This window comes from Bos indicus, chromosome 19, assembly GCF_029378745.1.
Source record: "Bos indicus isolate NIAB-ARS_2022 breed Sahiwal x Tharparkar chromosome 19, NIAB-ARS_B.indTharparkar_mat_pri_1.0, whole genome shotgun sequence".
Classification (NCBI taxonomy): Eukaryota; Metazoa; Chordata; class Mammalia; order Artiodactyla; family Bovidae; genus Bos; species Bos indicus.
The window spans coordinates 23,459,347-23,481,593 of NC_091778.1; the positions used below are offsets into that span (position 1 = coordinate 23,459,347).

At 44.6% G+C, this 22,247-nt stretch overlaps 1 protein-coding gene across 2 annotated transcripts in view; it reads left to right on the forward strand.

The window, feature by feature from the left end:
• VPS53 (VPS53 subunit of GARP complex) overlaps positions 1-22,247 on the forward strand; it is a 123,351-nt gene that overhangs the window by 68,037 nt on the left and 33,067 nt on the right. For both annotated transcript variants that reach the window (XM_019980717.2, XM_070772802.1), the window contains exons 13-16: positions 1,555-1,649; positions 12,722-12,964; positions 16,112-16,259; positions 22,019-22,101. In XM_019980717.2, coding sequence (XP_019836276.2) covers positions 1,555-1,649; positions 12,722-12,964; positions 16,112-16,259; positions 22,019-22,101 — 569 coding nt within the window. The remainder of the gene's footprint in view (positions 1-1,554; positions 1,650-12,721; positions 12,965-16,111; positions 16,260-22,018; positions 22,102-22,247) is intronic.

A 22,247-nucleotide genomic window follows, 5' to 3' on the forward strand; every position in this document is an offset into this window, starting at 1 on the left:
CTGTTAGTCTTTGCCCTGCTTCATTCCGTATTCCAAGGCCAAATTTGCCTGTTACTCCAGGTGTTTCTTGACTTCCTACTTTTGCATTCCAGTCCCCTATAATGAAAAGGACATCTTTTTTGGGTGTTAGTTCTAAAAGGTCTTGTAGGTCTTCATAGAACCGTTCAACTTGAGCTTCTTCAGCGTTACTGGTTGGGGCATAGACTTGGATTACTGTAATATTGAATGGTTTGCCTTGTAAACGAACAGAGATCATTCTGTCGTTTTTGAGATTGCATCCAAGTACTGCATTTCGGACTCTCTTGTTGACCATGATGGCTACTCTATCATGTAGCAAATAGTAGTTTTTAAATGCTTGCCTATCCAGATAACCTTTTTATCAGATACAATTTTCCCAGCATCAGTTGGGGACCAGGGCTGATCCATGTTTTCGCTGATGCAAGGCAAAAAATACAGATAAAACAGCCAGCCTGTCTATCTACCTATCTATCTTTCTATCTTGGTATAAGGTCACCAACTAACTGTCTCTTCTTGGGAAGAACTGCCTTTATGCAGCTGTTTTCTCTTTTAAAAGGTTTAAGTATAAAATACTCTTTTAGGAACTTGTGGCGAGAATATTGAGAGTATAAAGTAGCAAAATGAAAAGTTAGCAACCCTGTGTTGGCCCCCTACCCTTCTTGTTTTTGTTTTTTCCTATTTGTTGATGAAATTCAGCAGTCAGGAAGCAGTGCAAGAACAGCAGTGATCTAATAGGAAGAGTTCTGGTTTAGGAGGTAGGAGACGCCACCCTGTGCCTGGGGGCAGGCTGCTAACACCTCCTGTGCCTCCATTTCTTTAGGTGTAGTGAAAGTGAAAGTCGCTCAGTCGTGTCCAGCTCTTTGCGACCCCGTGGACTATACAGTTCATGGAATTCTCCAGGCCAGAATACTGGAGCAAGTAGCCCTCTCCCTTCTCCAGGGAATCTTCCCAACCCAGGGATCGAACCCAGGTCTCCGTCACTGTAGATGGATTCTTTACCAGCTGAGCCACCAGGGAAGCCCTTCTTTTAGTGTAAAATAGTAGTCATAATTCCTACATTGAGGGTTGTTGTGAGGAGTAGATGAGATGTTATTTCATATCAAAGCGCTTGGCCGATAATAACAAGCAGTAAATTGAGGCTTTCAAAACTAGACTGTAAAAGTACTTTAGACATTCCAAGGCACTGCCCAGCTATAAGGTGCTGATTATTAGCAAGAATTTGCATTTTTCAAACATCAGTCAGATGATGAAGACCTTCCAAATTGAAAATGCATGTGTTATCACAGTAGCTGTAAATCTTTCACTGCACAGAGCACATAAATGATGCCAACAAAGCTGGTTTATTATTCACAAGCTGGCATGAATTATAATACAGGACATAGTCCCAGTCTAGTTACACCGCGTGCTTCTTTTCTGTAAGTTAGGAGTGAACTTTGAAGGGATGTTTTTGTTGAAACTGCTGGAAAATTTGCAAAAATGGCTCAAGTATAGAGTTTCTTTTTATCTTTCCTTTTCTCTCTTTTTTTCCCTTTACAGCCTAAGAAGCCTAAAGCCCCAGACACTCCATTTCACGGCATTGTTTCCAAGTGTTTTGAGCCGCATCTCTACGTGTACATTGAGTCCCAGGACAAGTGAGTTGACAACCATTTTGCTGCTTTCTCCTGCCATTTCTCCTGCCTCGAGTCAGGGAGGGGCCTCACAAGGGCACAGCTCCTTCTAGAGGTTGAAGGAGGGACTTGGCATGCCCATGACCCTCCCTGGAAAGCTGCTAAGGATACTTTTTGGTTTTTGAGTGTTATGATGTATTATGTCTATCAATCTCAGAAGCCTGAATGTGACTCTAAGGCCCTCCCAAACAGGTCCCAGCACCTAGTTCCGAGATGGGCCCGAGCCCTTACGTCTGCATGTCAGCCTGCCAGGCTTTACGGTGTCAGGTGCTGAAAAGTGGAGAATGAAAGCCTCAACTCTGATGTATATGTTTTCAAGTATAATTTGTTTAACTTTTCATTTTGAAATCATTTAGATTCACCAAAAAGTTATAAAAGAATTCTCTTATATCCTTTGTCCAGAGAATGGTGGTGGTTGTTTAGTTGCTAAGTCAAGTCTGACTCTCTGTGACCCCATGGACTGTAGCCCACCAGGCTCCTCTGCCCATGGGATTTCCAAGGCAAGAATACTGGAGTGGGTTGCCATTTCCTTCCCCGGGGGATCTGCTGACCCAGGAATTGCACCCACGTCTCCTGCATTGGCGGGCGGGGTCTTTACCCCTGCACCACCTGGGAAGCCCCCAGAGAATGGCAGCAGCTTATAGAACCGCAGTGATCAAAATCAGGGAGGTGCTGCTCTCCCCTGCATGTCCTTCCTCTGGTCCAAGACCCAGTCATGCGTTTAGTTGTCAGGTCTCCTTAGTCTCCTTTAAGCTTGAACAGTTCCTCAGTCCCTTCTTTGTCTTTCATGACCTTGACGCTTTTGAAAAGTGTTTGACCAGCTCTTTTGTCCAAAGCCCTCAATTTCTGTTTGTGATGTTTCCTCTTGATTAAATCCAGATTATGTGTTTGGGGCAAGAACACCACAGAGGTGACATTGTGTCCTCCTCAGTGCTCAGCACACGATGTCAGGAGGGGCATCTCACGTGGCTTTGTCCTGTTACTGCTGAGGTTGACCTTGACCAGTTGCTGAAGTGGTGTCTGCCAGCTTTTTCCCAATAAAGCTGCGCTTTTGCTTTATAATAAGTATTTTGTGGGGGGATACTTCAGGACCACGTAAGTGTCCCCTGTCTCGTCACTTCGCCCCTCATTGTCACAGCTCTTGACAATTCCTGCCTGACAGTGATTACTGTAGTGTTTGCCAAACACTGTGGGTTTCTATCATTTCTTCTACATTTACTCATTGGAATTCTACTACAAGGAAGAGCTTCCTCTTCTCCCCCACTTGTTGGTTTGTTTGTTTTTGTCTGTTTGGACTGATGGCTTCTTATTTTCTTTGATGGATTATCATCCCTTTAATATACATGCTTTTTACAAGTGCAGGGGCTCCAGAAAATGCTTACCAAGCAGCCCACTGCAACCACAGCCAGTTGAATATGGTCATGAGTGCTCTCACAGCCAGCAGAGTGTGGTCATGTTCCAGTATCCACTTCTATGCTCTCTTCATCCCTGAATCTCTGTCCACAGCCAGAGCAACTGTGGAAGGCCCAGTCTGGAAAGGCCAGGTTTCTGAAACAAGTCGAACTGACTGGAGGCAGGCTGGTCCAGGCTTCGAGAAGAGGCCCTGTAGCCTAAAGTGTATGTTTAGGAGGACCAGAGAGCGGCTCACAGGGGACGGCAGCGGCTCTAAGAAGCTCCTCAAGGGGCGTTCTCTGGGAAAGCACTTAGGTCCTGAGCTCTAGTCCTTCCCCCTCTTTTTTTTTTTTAATGCTTCTTTCATTTTAGCACATTCTTACTTAAAAGTATATTCCAAGGGTAAACCAGAAAATTAAGAGAACATTTCAAGTGGGTATTTGTGTCTTACCTGGAACATTATTGTTCTTCAACAATTTTATTTTATTGTTGTTCATTCGCCAAGTTGTGTCCGACTCTTTGTGACCCCTACCCCATGGACTGCAGCACCCCAGGCTCCTCTGTCCTTCATTATCTCCCAGAGTTTGCTCAAACTCATGTCCATTGAATTGGTGATAGGTTGCTTCTATTCTTTTCTTCGTTGAGTACAAAATGAATATTTTGTAATCATATTACAAATTACATATTAAAACCCCAGAAGATTAATTTGTGAAAGAGCTTCTATGTTAACAAAAACAACCTCCTCCCTGCCACCTACCCAGCAAAAAAAAAAGTTGCCTTGACATCTTTTGCCTTGTAAAGCCTCAGTTTTCCTCCTGCTCTCTATCCATTTGGCTTACATCCATAGGCGTGCAGAAGGGCAGACTACTAAAATCAAGTTTAAGGAATTATTTCCTCATCTGTTAAATAGTTACTATTATTTTTTTTTTAAAAACATCCTGTCTTCTGCATTCACAAAGTTTTTTCTCAAGATTACTAATAAGACACCTCTGCAGGAAAGGAAAAAGGAGCTGCTATTTGCCTGTTAGATGAACAGGTCTTGAAGCAGCCCACCTGTATGACTATTATGGGCCAAACCCCTATCTTCTCTTATCAATCCAAGTTCTTATTTTTAGAAAGGCTTGAAAGCTGTTGGGTCCAGAGTTTAAAGTGCATATCTGAGATAACCATGTGGTTTCCCCAAACCTGTCCAGTTTAAGAAAAAAAAAAAGTCATTTTGTAGATTATCTGGTATCATCCTGGGATCCGCTCTTCTCACATGGCCTCAATTCATATAAAGCACACTCATTGTTCATGAGGCTTTGGGCAAAGGGCCAGCCCTCCCTTCCTTAGGGACTCTCCATTTCTCTCTGAAAAAATGCAGTGCTGGCCCCTCAGCCTGCCGCCTGGCCTCGCCGGAACGCTCCACAGCACGAGGGCAGTAGCGGAAGCTTCTCATAGGACAACTGCGTAGGCTGGGCTGCTCTCGCTCCAGAATAAGCAGCAAAAGCTGGGAGCAGGAAATCAAGTTCAAGAAACCCATTTCCTCATCTGTTACAGGAGAGCATCAAACAGAATAATGCCTAAAGCAGTGGGTTGTTACCCTTGAGTCATAGACCCCTCCGAGAACCAACCAAAACCACAGGCCTCTTTGCCAAAAAAAAAAATCCACGTGAACCCACACGCTATCTTGAGTACAGTTTCAAGAGGTTCTTCAAAGTCCTTCCTAAAGTCAGAGAATCCTAAGACTGGGGAAGGAACTCAAGTGGGCACTGACTGGGGGCAAATCACTACTCCTATTGTAGCTCTGCAAGGAGGAAAACCTGAGGCCATTCACAAGCTCCCCGAGGACAGAGACCCAACCCAAGGTAGTGGAAAGAGCATGGGCCTGGGTGCCAGACAGACCTGCACTTGCATCCAAGCCCTGCACCCCCTGCCTCGGGCCCCCAGCTCTGGTCCTCACCTCTCCGAGTCTGTTTTACACCCTCTACAGTTGAGTGAATAAAGCCCCGCTGGCAGGATTAGCGGCGAGGGTGAAATGATACGACATGTCGGCACCTGGCACAAGAAAACAGGGCTCAGGAGCCGCGTCTGCCCTGCCCTTCTGGTGACCCAGTTCCAGGTTCTCAGGTGCTTGGGTGGCCTGGTCGGTGCTGCCAGCTCTCGGCTGAGCCTGGCGTGGGGTCCACTCTCTCATCTCTGTAGCGCCCTCCCTACCTGGGGAGAGTCCTGGCAGCACCTGCCCCAGCCCAGGGTCCAGCAGCAGCAGGAGGACAGCGGAGCCAGTGCCCAGGGAGGAGGCAGGAGCGGGGCTGTCCCGAAGTCACCTCTCACCCGGCTGGGCCGAGCTGTCCTTCCATGCCCTGAGCCGGTGTCTCAGTTTTTGTTTATGTCCAAGGAGGAAGTTAGTTGTATCTCTTCTACTCTTGGAGATGTAGTCATTTTTTTTGGCTCACTCTTGCAGAAGCGATTTCTCTCCATAACCACTTTTCCTTCACTCCATTCAGTGACATTTTCAGGCTGAGAAATTATTAGTGACTCCATTTCTGCCCATTTGATTTCTCTCCATAACCACTTTTTCTTCACTCTGTTCAGTGACATTTTCAGGCTGAGAAATTATTAGTGACTCCATTCCTGCCCATTCTCCTGAGTTCTCTGTAATAGCTTTTGTTGAAATAGAGCCTGCCACTGCTTCTAGCTTGGTCAAGCCTAGAGTTTCCTGTAAAAAGACGTTGCTTATCATTTGTTTTGAATTAACTTCTAACTTTCAAAAGAGTTCCAAGAATTGTACACAGAGCTCCTGTGAATCCTTCACCCAGATTCTTCGATTAACAGCTGTCCCTCCCACCTCTGAGCAGACACACTCACAGACAGACACATTCTCATGTATATATACACATTGTTTTTTGTTTGTTTATTAGTCTCTTAAGTCGTGTCCGACTCTTTTGTGACCCTATGGCCTGTAGCCCGCCAGGCCCTTCTGTCCATGGAATTTTCCAGGCAAGAATACTGGAGTGGGTTGCCATTCCCTTCTCCAGGGGATCTTCCCCACCCAGTATTAAACCCATGTCTCCTGCATTGGCAGGCGGATCTTTTCTACTGAGCCACCTGGCAGCCCCACATAGCCGCAGTGTAGTCATTAAAGTCAAGAAGGTAGCGTTGACACAGCACTTGCATTGAATCCATAGACCCCATTCGCTTTCCCTGTTTGTCCCAATCCTGTTTTTTATAGATCCCAAATCCATTCCAGGATCGCAGGTTACATTTATTTGTCACAACTCTTGGTTCCATCCAGAAGAATAACTTATTCTTTTCTTTATCTTCCATAGCCTGAAAATTTTTGATGAGTGCAGGCCAGTTACTTTGTGGAATGTCCCTCAGTCTGGTTCTGACTGCTGCAGACTCGTGACTCATGATTCATACAGAAGTGGTGCCGTGTTTTTCTCAGTGACTCCTGTCATGAGACATACAGCGTCAACGTGTCTCATAACTTGTGCTGCTCATTTTTACTACTTGGTGTAGATGGTATCGGCCAGGTTAATTAATAAGTATTTAATAAGTGTTAATTACTTGAACCCATATAAATAGCTTTTTTCTCATACTTTACTTACTTATTTTACCATTCGTTAATGACATTTGTCTGAATCCTTTATTACTAAGAGAGTTGCCATGTAATTATTTTTCTAATCCCATCATTCCTTCTGCATTTCTTCTAAGAAACAGCTTTCTCTTTTCTCCATTTATTTATCAGCATGGACATGTGGATTCCTATTTTATTCAGTGGGTTTATAGCCATTACTATCTTTTTATCTTTTAACTTTATGTTGGAATAAATTTAGACCTAAGAAAAGTTTCAAAAATAGTGCAGATATTCCATATTCCCTCTCGTAAACTCCTCCATGTTCGCATCTTACATAACTGTAGTATAGTTATCATCAAAACCAGCTGGTTAACCCTGATACAGTACTAGTCACTTAACTCCAGGCCTTATTTGGGTTTTACCAGTTTTTCCACTAACGTTCTTCTTCTCTTCCAGGGTCCATCATTATTTGTTTTAATGGTCAAATTGTCCTTGACTTGGCCCCTTCCAGCTGGGTTTCCATCCTTTTTGTATGCCCCTAGTGTTTTTTGAGCACTTTCTTTCTGGCACAGCAAAATACACCAGGCTCATCTTGTACTTTCCTAACTCAGCCCCGGAGTCATCCATTTTTCCAGGATCCCTCGTTCCCTTGGCGGGAGATGTTTAGAAACTAAGTGCTGCTCATCAGGTCTGTTCATTACTGCTTGAGTACCGTGCTTCTAGGTCCTCCATGCTGAGGGAGCTAAGAAATACATGTATGTGTATATTTTTATCCTTTTATACCTATTTATGTATTTAAACCCATCAGTCTATGCCAGTAACTCCAATTCTAACCTAACACCACAGCGGTTACTGGAGCCTCCCTGTTCCCACGTCTGTAACTGCTCTCTACAGCCGTGAGAAACTTGTTCCCAGTATTTTCCATTTAGTTATATATCTGCTCTGTTGGGTTATCTGGGGTTGGGGCTCTCCAACCCCACTGACCACACCAGAGCCAACCCTCCTGTCCCAGTCAAAAGGAAGGGGTATATGTGTGCTAAATCGCTTCAGTCGTATCTGACTCTGTGATCCTGTGGACTGTAGCTCACCATGCTCCTCTGTCCATAGGTTTCTCCAGGCAAGAATACTGGAGTGGGTTGCTGTGCCCTCCTCCAGAGGATCTTCCTGACCCAAGGATGGAACCCGCGTCTCTTAATGTCTCTTGCACTGGCATGCAGGTTCTTTAGCCACCTGTGAAGCTTGCATGTACCCTTGGATGAACAAGCTGTCTACCTTCCTGGGGTCTTAAGCTGCTTCGCCCACACTCATCCTCTTGCCCACTTTTTCTGACTACCATCTTCCTCTTTTGGAGCCACCTCTCCTGTACTTTCCAATTAAAATACCATTTCTATGAATGCTGCCTGCAGATCCCCCAGGAAAAACAGCCTTGGTCATCCTTACCTAAGCTTGGTCTGCAGTGTGGTTTTCCTCTCTGGGTTTTAATCTTTCCCTCTATTGCCATTGTCTGAAGTAGTCTTTGTTCCCAGGTGGCTTTTCGTATCAGCGGCACTCCCAGCAGTATTCTACATGGCTCCCCTGAAATGCTCATACAGTTCTTGGGTTAAAAGCTCAAGTTACAGGGAAGAAGGCAAAAGACGCCATCCACACCCATGATGTCTTTCTTTAAGCTGGAGAGAAAGTGAATCCAAGCAGTCATTGAGACACCACAGGTCTGTGTAGCGCTTTTGAGATTTGAAATCAAAGCCTTGGGTAGTTGATAGAGCTTGGCTTGGGAGTCAGGCCCCAGTTCAAATTCTAGCTCCAATAAATTCTGTGACCTAGGGCAAGTTATATTATTTTTCTCAGCATCAGTTTTTTCATTTTTAAAATGGGGGTATTAATGCCTTCTGATCAGGGCTGCTTTGAGGGTTAAATGAGATTGTATTTATAACGCACGCAGCAAGGTACCTAGTTTATAGGCTTACAGCCTAGGGTAAGAGAGAGACCAAAAACCCATTTTGGAACACAGCGTGGAGGGGTGAAAGGTACGACACTGGCTTGCTGTGGGAATTCAGATGTGTGTGAACCTAACTGCAGGGATCTTCTGCCTCGGCCAGCCCACGCCATCTTCCCATCCTCTGTCTCTCACATCGTATTCTGTACTTTTTTTTTTTTAAGAAATTTTTTGGGGGGGATGTGTACTAGAATTGAAACCGGGCCCTCCTGCATTGGGAGCATGCAGTCTTAGCTACTAGACCACCAGGGAAGTCCTTTATACTTCTGACTCTAGGCCTTTATTCTTTCACCTGAATCTGCTATGGAATTTTCTGTCTGATTTCCTCTCATATTTTCTTTGTCTAAAACAAATTGTTTGTAGTGTCTGTACTGCAAAACTAGCAATTTATTGGCATCTTGAGATCTTAAGATCATAAGCATGAAGGTCCTGTCTCCCCTAATAGGATACTGTGTCTTTATCCTCACAGCACCATGAGCAGGACTTAACCCTTTATAAATGTTTATTTGATTGTGATTGCTTTAGGGCTTAAAGGGCAAGTCTACAATTCCATTCAGCAGGTCAGCATGCGCATGTCCCTTTCTCCAGTAGCTCTTCCTATAAGGTCATGCCGAAACTCAGGGTAGCACTTGGTGTCTGGAAGAAGTGGTAGCTTTTTTTTTTTTAGGTGAACTCATTTTTATCTGATACAGCCCACAGCACTTTGCACATACTAAGTGCTCCGTCAGTTTTTGATTGGTTTGGACCCACTGTGCCAGCTCATGCACCTTGCCCTTCCCATCTGGGTGACTCTTCCTCTTCTCTTCCGTGAAGCTGCTTGATTGCTCGTTTTCCAGTGTCTCGTGTGGCATAGCAGCATGCTGATGAAGAGTGCTAGGTGAAAGAGAGGGGTGGGATGCTCTGGTTTATTTCTCATTCACACCAGAGAACAGTGTCCAAAGTAACCCAGTGAACATCCTGCAAAATGTGGAAGATTGTTAGAGCTTTGTTTATGAGGAAATTTTTGTCTCTGTTCTATGATCATAATTGATTTACAGTCTTACTCATCAGCTTGGCTCTGAAATAGGAGGCAGATGAGGAAGTATCCTGGCTTCAGCTTCCAGGGGAATTAGATGAGAGGGTCAAGTAAAAATGCTTCAGAGCTCTGGCCCCTGTTTTGGTAGGTACGATGGACCCAGAGGTTAGAGTCTCTCATAGAAGGGCTCTAGTGGAAGCCTTGCCTGCTGTTCTGAGGTCTCCTCTGTGCAGCAGCCCTGCCCCACCTCGCCCTTCCATTCCCACCCTTTAGGGACAAGATGTGGAGGTTGGGCACCAACATAATTTGGAGATTAGTTTCACACATAAGCATGAAGGGGGAGGAGCAGAAGTAACAGAGACTTTATCCCTGCTCTCAAGAATCTTATAATAACATGCGTGACACAGAGAAGATTCTACCACTGTAGAGCAAGTAGCTTTCACCTTTTGTACCAACTTCACCTTAAAAGAAGGGACTGGCTACAGGACTATCTCAGGAAGGATCTGAATTTACCCTGGAGATCAGTGAGAAAGACAGCCATTCCTGATGAGCATTGCCCACTGCAGGCTCAGGATGGGAGAAGGTCAGCATGTTTCCAGGATAAGTGACATCCTCACACAGTATAGTAGTGTATTTTTTAAAAAAGTGTCAGGGTTACAGATGCCAGAAATTGCAATTATATAGAGGATGGGCGTGAGTAGGGGTTGTCTGGGTGCCCCCTGAGCTGAGCTAGGAGGGCAGTGGACAGATGGCGACGGGAGAGACACCAAGGAAGGCATCCAGGCAAAGGCGCAGAGTTGGGGGCTAGAGATGGAGTCCAGCTGAAGCGTGGGGACACCGTGGAGAAGTGGGAGATTAAATGGAAAGGTGAGGCAAGAAGAGGGTGTGAGGAAGGGGGATGGTCACCCTGGAGCTTTCCAAAGTCAAGCTCCTCCTTGGCTTGCTGACCATCGCCACCGTCACAGTGCACCAGCCTAGGCCTGACGTCCTTTGAGGGCAGAGTGACTGTATCTGGACATCATAAGCTCATAGTAGCAAAAGCTTTTGGGTAAAGTGTCAATCTTCCCCTGTTCGTGCTAATTGATACTGCGTGTGGTTCTTGTCTTTTTCTTCTTGACGTTTATATAAATACATGTAAAAAGCACAGCTGGTTTCCTGTAGCCTCAGACAGTAACCTAAAAAGATGCAGAATGTCAGGGCGGGTGGGAACACCCTCCCCTTCCCCATGTTTCATACAGCATAACTATGCAGGGACCAATTAATACAGGCCTGTGGGATGCGAACAGTGATGACTCAGTGTGACTGAGGCAAACTCAGTGACGTTCGAATGGGAAGTGGGCGAAAATTAAAACCATCATCACCACCGTGACCTGGGACAAGCCTGGAGCCACTCAATAGTTTCTCTCCTCTCAGAATTTCTTGCACCTTTAATTCCAGAAGTTTTAAGAATAAACTACATTAAAGGAGAAAGAGAGCATTTTTTTGTAAAGAGTATTTCGTTACAGTTCCTCTTCGTTTAGGTATCTGTCTGCTGGGAATCTTTAGGTTATTGTTATTTTTCAGTTGCTAAATTGTATCCGACTCTTTGCAATCCCCTGGACTGTAGCCTGCCACAGTCCTTTGTCCATGGGATTCCCCAAACAAGAATACTGAAATGGGTTGCCATTTCCTTCTCAGGGAACTTCCCAGATCAGGGATCGAACCCACGTCTCCTGCTTGGCTGGTGGATTCTTTATCATTGAGCTACCTGGGAAGCCCACGTTTAGGTTAATGATGTCTAAGTATTTGTTGACATTATACCTTTTGTGTTTGAGGAGTAGTAGGGTAGAGTGGAGAGCTTCCCAGGTGGGACTAGTGGTAAAGAACCTGCCTGCCAATGTAGGAGATGTAAGAGACATGGGTTCGATCCCTGGGTAGGGAAGATCCCCTGAGGGCATGGTAACCCACTCCAGTATTCTCACCTGGAGAATCCCATGGACAGAGGGATTCTCTGGCAGGCTACTGCAGGCTCACAAAGAGTCAGACACAGCTGAAGCGATGCATGCACGCACAGGGTAGGTGGGTAAAAACCATGGGGTTTGGAGGCAGGCTGCTTGGTTTTTAATCCTGCCTCCCCCACTGTCTGGCTGTATGACTCTGGACAAGGTCCTTTTCTGTTCCTTGCTTTGTAAAAAGGAGGTTAGTGTTAGTCCCTAGGTCATAAGGTTATTTGTGATGATCAAGTGAAATTCAATGAAGTGATGCTTACAAAGAGCTGTGCAGCATAAGTGCTCAGAAAATGATGACTGTCATGATGTAGGGTTTCACTTCTGGCAAGAGAAGCTGACTAATATGGTACTAGGACCAGGGCACACAGCTAAGCAGTAGATTCTAGGCTCAGCTTTGCCACTAAATTGTGTGACCAACTTTCCAGGCCTTCATTTTGTCATCTCTTAGAGTGTCCAGTAATACCTTGTGTTTCCTCCAGGGGTTTGGGATCAACTGTGACCATGGAATGCCTTGAAAAGTGTAAAGCAGCAGACAAATGCCAAATTTTGTCATCGATGTTATTATGGGGTGGGGGGAGGTGGTGGTGGTGGTGGTGGTTGGTTGATGATACTGATAAAGATGGGTCCAATTTTTTTAGTGTTTTAAATTAATTGTTTTTTATTGAGGTATAGTTGATTCACATTATTGTGTTAATTTCAGGTATGCAACAAAGTGATTCAACTATATAGGTTGATTCTTTTCCTATATAGGTTATTATAAGATATAGAATGTTGTTTCCTGTGTTATACAGTAAATCCTCGTTAATTGTCCATTTTATATACAGTATGTTAATCCCATGCTCCTAATTTTTCCCCACCCCTTCTTTCCCCCTTTGATAATCATACGTTTGTTTTCTGTTTGTGAGTCTGTTTCTGTGAACAGGTTATTTCTGAATATAAGTGATATCATGTAATATTTGTCTTTGATTTATTAAAATGGGTCCAGTTTTCAATGTAACAAGCATGAGGAGTGATTTCCTGGTGGTAGTCAAGCACAATTGCTTTCTCCTTGTTGAACTAAAATGACGTTTCACGTTTTCTTCCTCCTAGAAACCTTGGAGAGCTGATAGATCGGTTTGTGGCCGATTTCAAGGCCCAGGGCCCACCTAAGCCCAACACGGACGAGGGGGGTGCCGTGCTCCCCAGCTGCGCCGACCTCTTCGTCTACTACAAGAAGTGCATGGTGCAGTGCTCGCAGCTCAGTACTGGGGAGCCCATGATCGCCCTGACCACTATTTTCCAGAAGTACCTCCGCGAGTATGCCTGGAAAATCCTCTCTGGCAACCTGCCCAAGTGAGTTCCCGTTCTTCCTGGTGTGAGTGGTGAAGTAAGCTTCTGAATATACCTAAATATGGAAATCTTTGAGGAAATCCATTCTGAAGTTGTTTATTGAACTGCTAAGAATATCAGGAAAATCCCCTGATGGAGTTTCTAAGGGCCTGAGATGGTTTCCTCTCGAGTGGGATCCCCTAGCCAATCAGAACCGTCACAGGAAATGCCCGCTCTGGCATTTCCTAGCATAGGTCACATCCTAGCACGGTGGACTCCAGGGTGTCAGTCTTATTATAGATGGATTTAGTTCACGTGGATTCAGTGATTCAGGGATAAGTACTTGGCGAAAAAAATGTGGGGTGATGGTAGAGATGACTTTTGAACAGTAAGGGCAGTTTCATTCAGGCCAGAGTCTCTCTTATGACATCCTGCTGTCTTGGATGGAGCCTAATATGTAAAAGTGTTGGGAGGTTGTGGGGAGGTCATTGTATAGCAGAGCTCCTAATTATAGTGACTTGTCTATATTATTCTGGGGCACTAAAACATCGTTATATTTTTTATTATGTGTGAGTATTCAGTTGCTCAGTAGTGTCCGACTCTTTGAGACCCCATGGACTGTGCATGGGATTTCCCAGGCAAGACCCCAGTCTCCCCTGTTCATGGAATTTCCCAGGCAAGGACACCGGAGTGGGTTGCCATTTCTTCCTCCAGGGGATCTTCCTGACCCAGGGATCGAACTCATGTCTCTGGAGTCTCCTACATTGGCAGGTGGATTCTTTACCACTAGTGCCACGTGGGAAGCCCATATTTCTTATCACTTAAAATAAAATGGATCGTTCAACTAGAATTTTAGAGATACTTGGGATATATAGTAATTTCTACTATAATAGAATATGATCTAAAGCAATGCTTCAGAATTTAGTAATTATAAATCTTCCCCATAGCTAAATTCAGCAGTTCTGGAATGAGCTGCTGTCATGGTCACTAAAATGTACCATATATAGGAGTTTTACATTATTAGGAGGAAAGAAAAGCCCTAGGCTCTGCAAGACATTTAAAGTTAACAGGTAATATTTCACCAATGAGGATTTATTTGAATATGATTAACATTATTTTTAAGTTTTTAATAACTGGTATCCTGATTTTCAAAATAACGTAAGTTTGTTATAGTTTGGAAAACACAGAAGGGCACAAAGATGAAGATTTAAAAAAAAAAAAAAACCACCACCCAGAGAAGACAAATTGAACTTTTCAGTACATTTTTCTATTCTCTATATATGTCATGTGTGCAACTGTGTGCTTTTGTTTATTTGTTTGACAGGATTGGGACTGCAGTGCTTATAGTTAGGTTTGTACCCTGCTGCTTTCACTTCACATCATGCTGTGTGCATTTTTCTGTGTGTATTAGTCAGTGTCACAGCAGGAAACAAATGGTACACGGCTGGGGTGTATTGTCAGTAAAGCCACTGTTCAGAGCAGTGGGGCAGGTGAAAGGAACCAGCGGAGGCCTCTGAAGCACCAAACACTTGGGTGATTGTTACTCCCTTAAAATTCTTCTGAGAGCTGGGGCTGTGGACAGAGGGCTGCCCCATGGAACTGTGGCCAAAGGTGGTCACTGCCAGGACCATGCTGAAGCAGAGGGAGCAGGAGCGCTGGTTGTCACTCAGACTCCTCTCTGCCTAACTTCTCTGACTTGCTGCGGCCATGGCTGTTGGCAGAAACCAACAGGAGACCAGAGGGCCGGGGAGCCCGGGACATAAGTGTGTGGAAGTCAGTCTGCCACACAGAAGAGAAGAGCAGAAAACAGTTAGCACAGTAAAAATATTCATCCAGCACTTGTGTTGTTGTTTTTTTTAAATTGAGTTGACTGCAGCCCGGTTCTTAGTTGCAGCCTGCAGAATCTAGTTCCCGGACCAAGGAGCGAATCTGGGCCCCCTGCCTTGGAAGTGCAGAATCTTAGCCACTGGACCACCAGGGAAGTTCCAGTCAAGACACTTTTTTAACATCATGAACATCATGATGCCGAGATGTTCCCACATGCAGAAGACCCTGAGTTAACTTCTGAGATTTTTTTTTTTTTTTTTGACCATTCTCTTAATTGACCATTTACATTGGGTTCACTATTTTGGTATTTCAAATAACACTCAGAAAAGCATCCTTGAACAGAGGTAGAACTACTGGGTCAAACAGTCTAAAGATTTTTTTCTAAGCTCCTGAAATATACTTCCAAAATGGTTACACAGTTGCTTCTAACCCATAGTGGAAGAGAGGGCCATGTCCTTATATCCTTAGAGGTACTAAAAAAAAAAAAAAATTAAGATGTCTTCAAATCTTTAATTACCAAGAAGACTGGCAAGTTTAGGATTTTTTTTTTTTTTTTTTTTAAGGAAAAGAATCTCTCCTTTTTTATTTTTTTAAGGGTAAGTGTCATTGAATTCTCTTTCTAAAAAGTGGAATCTTGGACTTGTCTGGTGGTCCAGGGGTTAAGACTACGCACTTCTGCTGCAAGGGGTGCAGGTTTGACCCCTGGTCAGGGAACTAAAATAGCCTGCATGCCACACAGTATGGCAAAAAAAAAAACAAAAACAGAATCTCACAGTTTAAATTTTATAACTACAGGAAATTATTTTAAAAACTGCATTTTCCTATATTGTGATCACATGATTAGATCAATAGGAAGAGATGAGATGCTTTTGTGTTTCTTGAGGCAGTCAGGACTTTGGCCAGGAACCGTGTGTTAACCTTCGCTCTTGAACCCCTCCACAAGCACAGATTCCCAGGCAGACTTTTCTGAACTGACAAAAACAATTGGGGAACCAGCTCTTGTGCTCTGGGTGATCCTGAATGAGCTGTGCAGATCAGGAAATTCCAGGCTAAGCAAAGAAGCCGCTGAGCAGCCTTCTCTCTGAGCCTGAGCGTCATCGTAGTTAATATGACTGACAACTGGCTCACTGTTGGGATTGTCTCTTCCTATTTCTGATGGTCAGAGAGCTTTAAACACATGACCGTCAAGGTCAGGTCACTCGGAAGGGCCTCATTGTGTGAGGATTTGTTTGGGCCACGTCCAGCCTTTCCTTCCCCCTTTTCTTTTTCTTAAGATGTGCTGTTTCCAGGTCAGGAAGCCAGGGAGAGGTCCCGGCCTGACTAGTTCCTGTTGCTTTTCCTCAGAACCACAAGCAGCAGTGGCGGGCTGACCATCAGCAGCCTGCTCAAGGAAAAGGAGGGCTCCGAGGCGGCCAAGTTCACCCTGGAGGAGCTCTGCCTCATCTGCAGCATCCTGAGCACTGCAGAGTACTGCCTGGCCACCACCCAGCAGGTTAGCCACCCCAGCCACCCACGTGCCCCCTCCTCCTCCTGAGCTGTATGGGCCACCAAGCTCAGGTGGAAGACCACACAACCTCGGGCAGACCCACTGGCCTCCCCCAGGAAACAACTCGAGGTCCAGCCAGAAGACAGACACAGCAGCCACTGCGCAGAAGGACCGTGTTAAAAGGAGGCTGGGTGAGACTGACCAGCCTCCTCTGGAGCTGTGTAAGCCACTCCGAGGGCATGATGTGCCCTCTTGAAAATAGGTCGGTAGCCTTGTCTCTCATACATGAAAAACAGTAATAGGCTTAGTGGTGCTAGGCCCCAGACTTGGTGGTGCTGAGTCACAACCACTGGTTTTGTTCTCAGGAGGGTTACCAGGCTCAGCAAAAACCCTCTGGGCTCTTATGTGTCTCCTGAAGTTTATGGAGCATTCTCTATTCTGCCGAAACAAATAACCATTGTTTGGATGCTGACGTTCAGGAACCGGGAAGCAGGAAAGGGTGATGCCCCTGCTGGAGCTCCCATTAGCAGAAGGAAGACCCAGAAGAATTTTCCATCCAGCCTTCAACGTGGGATTAGAAGTTCCTTTCCACGTTGGCTCTGGAATTCACCTAAGGTCAAGAGAAAGAAAATAACTGGGGAAGGTTCCGTTCTTCCTCCCTTTGGGGATTTCTTACTTCGCATGCCTAGATCATAGGAAGGCAGGCATGACTTACGGTTCAGACAGTTATAGCTTGGAGCACATGTGAGCCAGAGCAGGAACACAGGAGGCCAGAGAAGAAGGGTCCCCCCAGAACTTCACAGTTAAGGTTAAGCCAGCCAGAGGCGGGGGCAGTAATATGTCCTTCTTGGGGACATGGTCACACTGAGTCACATGGGGAATAACCTGTGAAGTTTTGGCCTTGGAGCCAGAGACAGCCACCTGTTTAGTGTCAGAACTTCCAGGGCAGGACGACAGTATCTATGAGGACCTCCAAGGCAGGACCCAGAGTTCTTTGATGAAGAAGCATGATTTTAACTATTCTCTGTGTATGTGCAGAAAGAGAAACACACACATATAAATAGGGTATTTTAAAAGTAAAATAACCATGATACCAAAAAGAACTATGCAATCAATGACTCTCAATCCCATCACCCTCAAATAATCATATTAGCAATTTGGAGCCTTTCTTTCTGTGCTTTTCCGTGAACATAGTTTCATATGTTCTATAATTAACTTAATTCATTTTCATATCCTCTTGTTTTTAACATCACAGTGTTAGCATTTCTCCTGTTGCTATGATGTTTTTCTTGCCATCGTTGTTATGGTTACATAATAGTCCAATAGGGGCTATACCATAAATCATTTAACAGTATCCCTGATAATTGTTTATACTATTTCCAGTTTTTGCTTTTATGAGTAATCCTACAAAGAACATCTAAATATGGTTTGCATTATTTTTTTAAAGGAGATCCTTAGAAGTTCTAGACGAATTAGTAGATCAGAGACCATTCTGATGACTCAACAATAGATGTAGCCAGTTTTTTGTTAGAGAAAATTATTTTTATTGATTATAAAAGTAAATACATTTTTGGCACCTATACTGTGCTCTCTCAATACCATTTTTCACTGAAGGGAACCAGTCATTCCTAGAGAAATAACTAATTCCAGGTCTGAGGAGATATACAAGATGAACCTGGAACATCAAATCATACAAAAAGCAAGACTATGAGAGTCATATAAAAAGGACTCAGGAGCTGTAGCAGGTTTTATGGTACAAAACAATATGTCCAGGTCCTAAGCCCTGGTACCTGTAAATGTGACCTAATTTGGGAATAGAGTCTTTAAAGATGTAATTAAGTCAGAATCTCAAATGAGACAGTCTTGCATTTAGGGGAGCCCTAAATCCAATGACCGGTGTCCTTAGAAAGGAGAAAGTGAAAAGTGAAAGTTGCTCAGTCGTGTCCAACTCTTTGCGACCCCATGGACTATACAGTCCATAGAATTCTCCAGGCCAGAATAATGGAGTGGGTAGCCTTTCCCTTTTCCAGGGGATCTTCCCAACCCAGGAATCGAACCCAGGTCTCCTGCATTACAGGTGGATTCTCTACCAACTGAGCTATGAGGGGAGCCCTTTAGAAAGGAGGGAGAGACTTAACGCACTAAGACATAATGAAGATGCCCACATGAGGGAGGCAGAGACTGGAAGGATGCATCTATAAACCAGGGAACACCAGAGGCTGCCAGCCACCACCAGGAGAGAGAGGACAGGCATGAGATAGTGCTACTTCAGAGCCCCCAGAAGGAACCAGCCCTGCCAGCCCCTTACCTTTGCGTTTTTGGCCTCCAGATTGTGTGAGAGGATACCTTCCTATTTTAAGCTACCAAGTTTGTAGTAATTTATTATGGCAGCCCCAGGAACTTATTACAGGAGCCAGCTTTGCTGGTCAAAGATGAGACATAAAAGTATCACTGAGAATATTAGCTACAGTGGATTGAAAACATCAAATGTGTTTAAATCCATTTGGTTACAATGATATTTTTTTTAATTCAGTTACCACGTTGGAAGATACTAAGAAATCACTGATATGAATTGAATATTGGCAAAAAGAGGGAAAGTTCTTAACCTGCTTTGCCTACCTGACTTGTAGCTCAGGATAACCAAATCACTGACAATGGGTAGTGTATCTTTATAGCGGATTTTCAGCAAATAAATGAAGAAGAAAAGATAGAATTCGAGTAGCATTCTTTTATACCTCCTTAATGGAATAATGGATCTGTCATTGACCATCAGTGGTTGCTGACTTTACAAAAAGAGAGAAAAGCAAACATCAGGTATCTCTTGATGGAAGTACACAGCATCATCATGAAGGAGTTTTCTTTCTGTCTTTTATTTTTAACTGTGCCATGCGGCTTGTGGGATCTTAGTTCCTTGACCAGGAATTGAACCCAGGCCACGGCAGTAAAAGCTCTGAGTTCTAACCACTGTACCACCAGGGATTTTCCATGAAGGGGTTTTCTTTTAAAAAAAAAAAAATCTGGGTGTCCCTGGTGGTTCAGTGGCAAAGAATCCATCTGCCAATGCAAGAGACACGGGTTCAATCCCTGGTCCAGAAAGATCCCATATGCCATGGAGCAACTAAGCCCATGTGCCACAACTATTGAGCCTGTGCTCTAGAGCCCAGAAATGACAACTACTGAGCCCACGTGCCCTAGAGCCCAGGCTCCACAGCAGGAGAGGCCATAATGAGAAGCCCTGGCACCACAACTAGAGAAAAGCCTGTGCAGCAACAAAGACTCAGCACATCCAGAAATAAATAATAAGTAAAATCTGTATCTGATCAAGCTACAGTTTACAGGAAATACAAGGGACAGAAGAACTTGCAATTAGTACCTTGTGGATACAATCAGTAAAATCATACCATGAGAAAAGCTACAAGGCAAACAACCCAGTTTCCTTAAGAAAAAACACAGAGGGTTGGAGTTGGGGGGATGCAAGAAGAAATGAAGGGAGAAACCGAAGAGACTTGAGAATCCAAGCAATAAAGAATTGAAAAATAATACTTAAAATACAGTGCCAATAATGTGTCAATATCAGTTCATTAATTGTAACACACTTATTTTTAACAGCTGCATAAGTGTGCCATTCATTCCTCTAAGAGCTCTTTATGAAGCACTTTTCAGGCACCAGGCACTGTATTTGGTATTAATTCACAGTGGTGAACAGAGTAGACAAATTTCTTACCATGGAACTTAGGACTAATAGAGGAGCCAGATAATATAAGTAAGGAAGTTTTGTGGGAAGTTCTAGGAAAGAAACAGATGTTGCAGTGCTAAGAGAGATTGCCTGCTGAGGTAGAATAGTCAAGGAGGGCCTCCCAGAGAAGGTAATAATGAAATGGACTCCTGAGTGTTGGAAGGAGGTTGCCTGGAAGGGGTGGGCACTGGGGAGTGGCAAAACAAGGGAGCTGGCTTGGTAGGACGAGCAGGGAGAGGGAGAGGAAGCAGGAAGTGTGAAGGCCCTGAGAAGGAAAAGACCCTAGAGTGTTCCAGAACCTTAAGTGGTCACTGTAATTGAAGCCGAGCAGGCAAGGGTAGGGAGAGCAGGATGTGGGCCAGAGAGCTAGAGAGGACCCACATCTTAATTAGAAGTTGGGATAGTTGGGTTTTATTTTCAACGTAATGGGAAAAAGCAGCTGACGGGTTGAAGCCGTTGTGAGCCTGTGCCATAATTTGTCTCCTCAGTCCCTTACAAACATGCAGATTGTTTCTAGTTTTTCACTAATATGAACAACACTAGAATGTGAGCTTTATGAGAAGAGGATCTTATCTGTTTTTGTTCACAAACTACATCATTGCAGAGCCTGGTACAGAATAGATTAGTCTCTCAGTCGTGTCCGACTCTGTGCGACCTCATGGACTGTAGCCCACAAGGCTCCTCTGTCCATGGAATTCTCCAGGCAAGAATACTGGAGTGGGTTGCCATTCCCTTCTCCAGGGGATCTTTCCAACCCAGGGATCGAACCTGTGTCTCTTGCATTGCAGGCAGTTTCTTTACTGTCTGAGCCATCAGGGAATCCTGGCACAGAATAGGCTGTCAGTAAATATCAGTTGAGTTCAAGGCCACTGCAAAGGACTCCTGTACATCTCTGTACCTTGTTCTCATCAGTCATTGAAATATCTTTCTAGATGCAAAATTGCTGGCCGAAAGAGAGTGTATATTTAAATGTTTGCTTTTTAAATAAATTGCCTTCCCAAAAAGTTACATTAATTTACCCACCCCTAAGAGGTATTTTTAAATTTAAGACAAAACATTGGTTATTCATAGAGTTTCTGTGATAAATGGGTTTGGGGCTGCTCAGTGAAGCGATTCCTGGGATGTTTTGAGATATTTACAATTCCCAGTCAGTTGTATTTTTCTTCGAGACGGCTGGGAGCTCAGCCAGTTTCCCTCCTTCGGCTGTAGGCTGATGGAGGCAGAGATCGTGATCCTTTTGTTTACCTCAGTATCCCCAACACTTTAATATGGTGGGGAAATGGTCCATCCCAGTGCTCAGGGAAGACTTGATTTTATTGCCACCTACCCCCAGAGGCTTCCAATGTTAGTGGGTGAGCCTGCAATTCACAGGGCAGGGAGTAATCTAAAAATGAGGGTCTTTTTAAAATTAAATTTGGTTAGGACTTCTCCGATGGTGCAGTGGAGAAGAGTCTGCCTGCCAATGCAGGAGACATGGGTTCCATCCCTGGTCTGGAAAGATTCCACCTGTCGAGGGGCAACTTAAGCCTGTGAGCCCCAACTACGGAAGCCTGTGTGCCTAGAGCCTATGCTCTGCAATGAGAGAAGCCACTGCCAAGAGAAGCCTGTGCACCACAACAAAGAGTAGCCACTGCTCGCTGCGACTAGAGAAGGTCCCAGCAAAACAGCAAAGACCCAGCACAGCCAAAAATAAAGATGAAATAAACAACTTTTAAAAACTAATTAATTAATTTGTCGGTGTGTCATGAGAACCAAGTACAGCACAGGGCCAGAGAGCACAGGTTCTGGAGGAGATTCAGTTCCCTCCCCCCCCACTCACAGAGCTGGGTAGGCCATGCCTCCACAATCTCATCTGTCAAGTGAGGATCATAATAGAGTCTTCTTCACAGGGCCGTGAGAATTAAATGAGCCCATACACGAAAAGTGCCCAGAATGGTACCCGAATCATCACACTCGGTAAATGTGAAGTAGGCTTACTACGGTGCTCCTTCCGATGACCACTAAGCGTGTTTCTCTCTCTCTCTCTCAGCTGGAAGAGAAACTCAAGGAGAAGGTCGACGTGAGTCTGACTGAACGAATCAATCTGACTGGAGAAATGGACACGTTCAGCACGTGCGTACTTGCAAGTCTTCTCTGGACTCTACCCTTACCCTGCGCAGAGCAGTGCGTCTCAAGCCATCAGCTCAGGTCACTGCAGAACCTGAGAGGTTCCCAGAGCCTTCTGTTGGATCAGGATTATCTTCTCCACAAGCCACTAA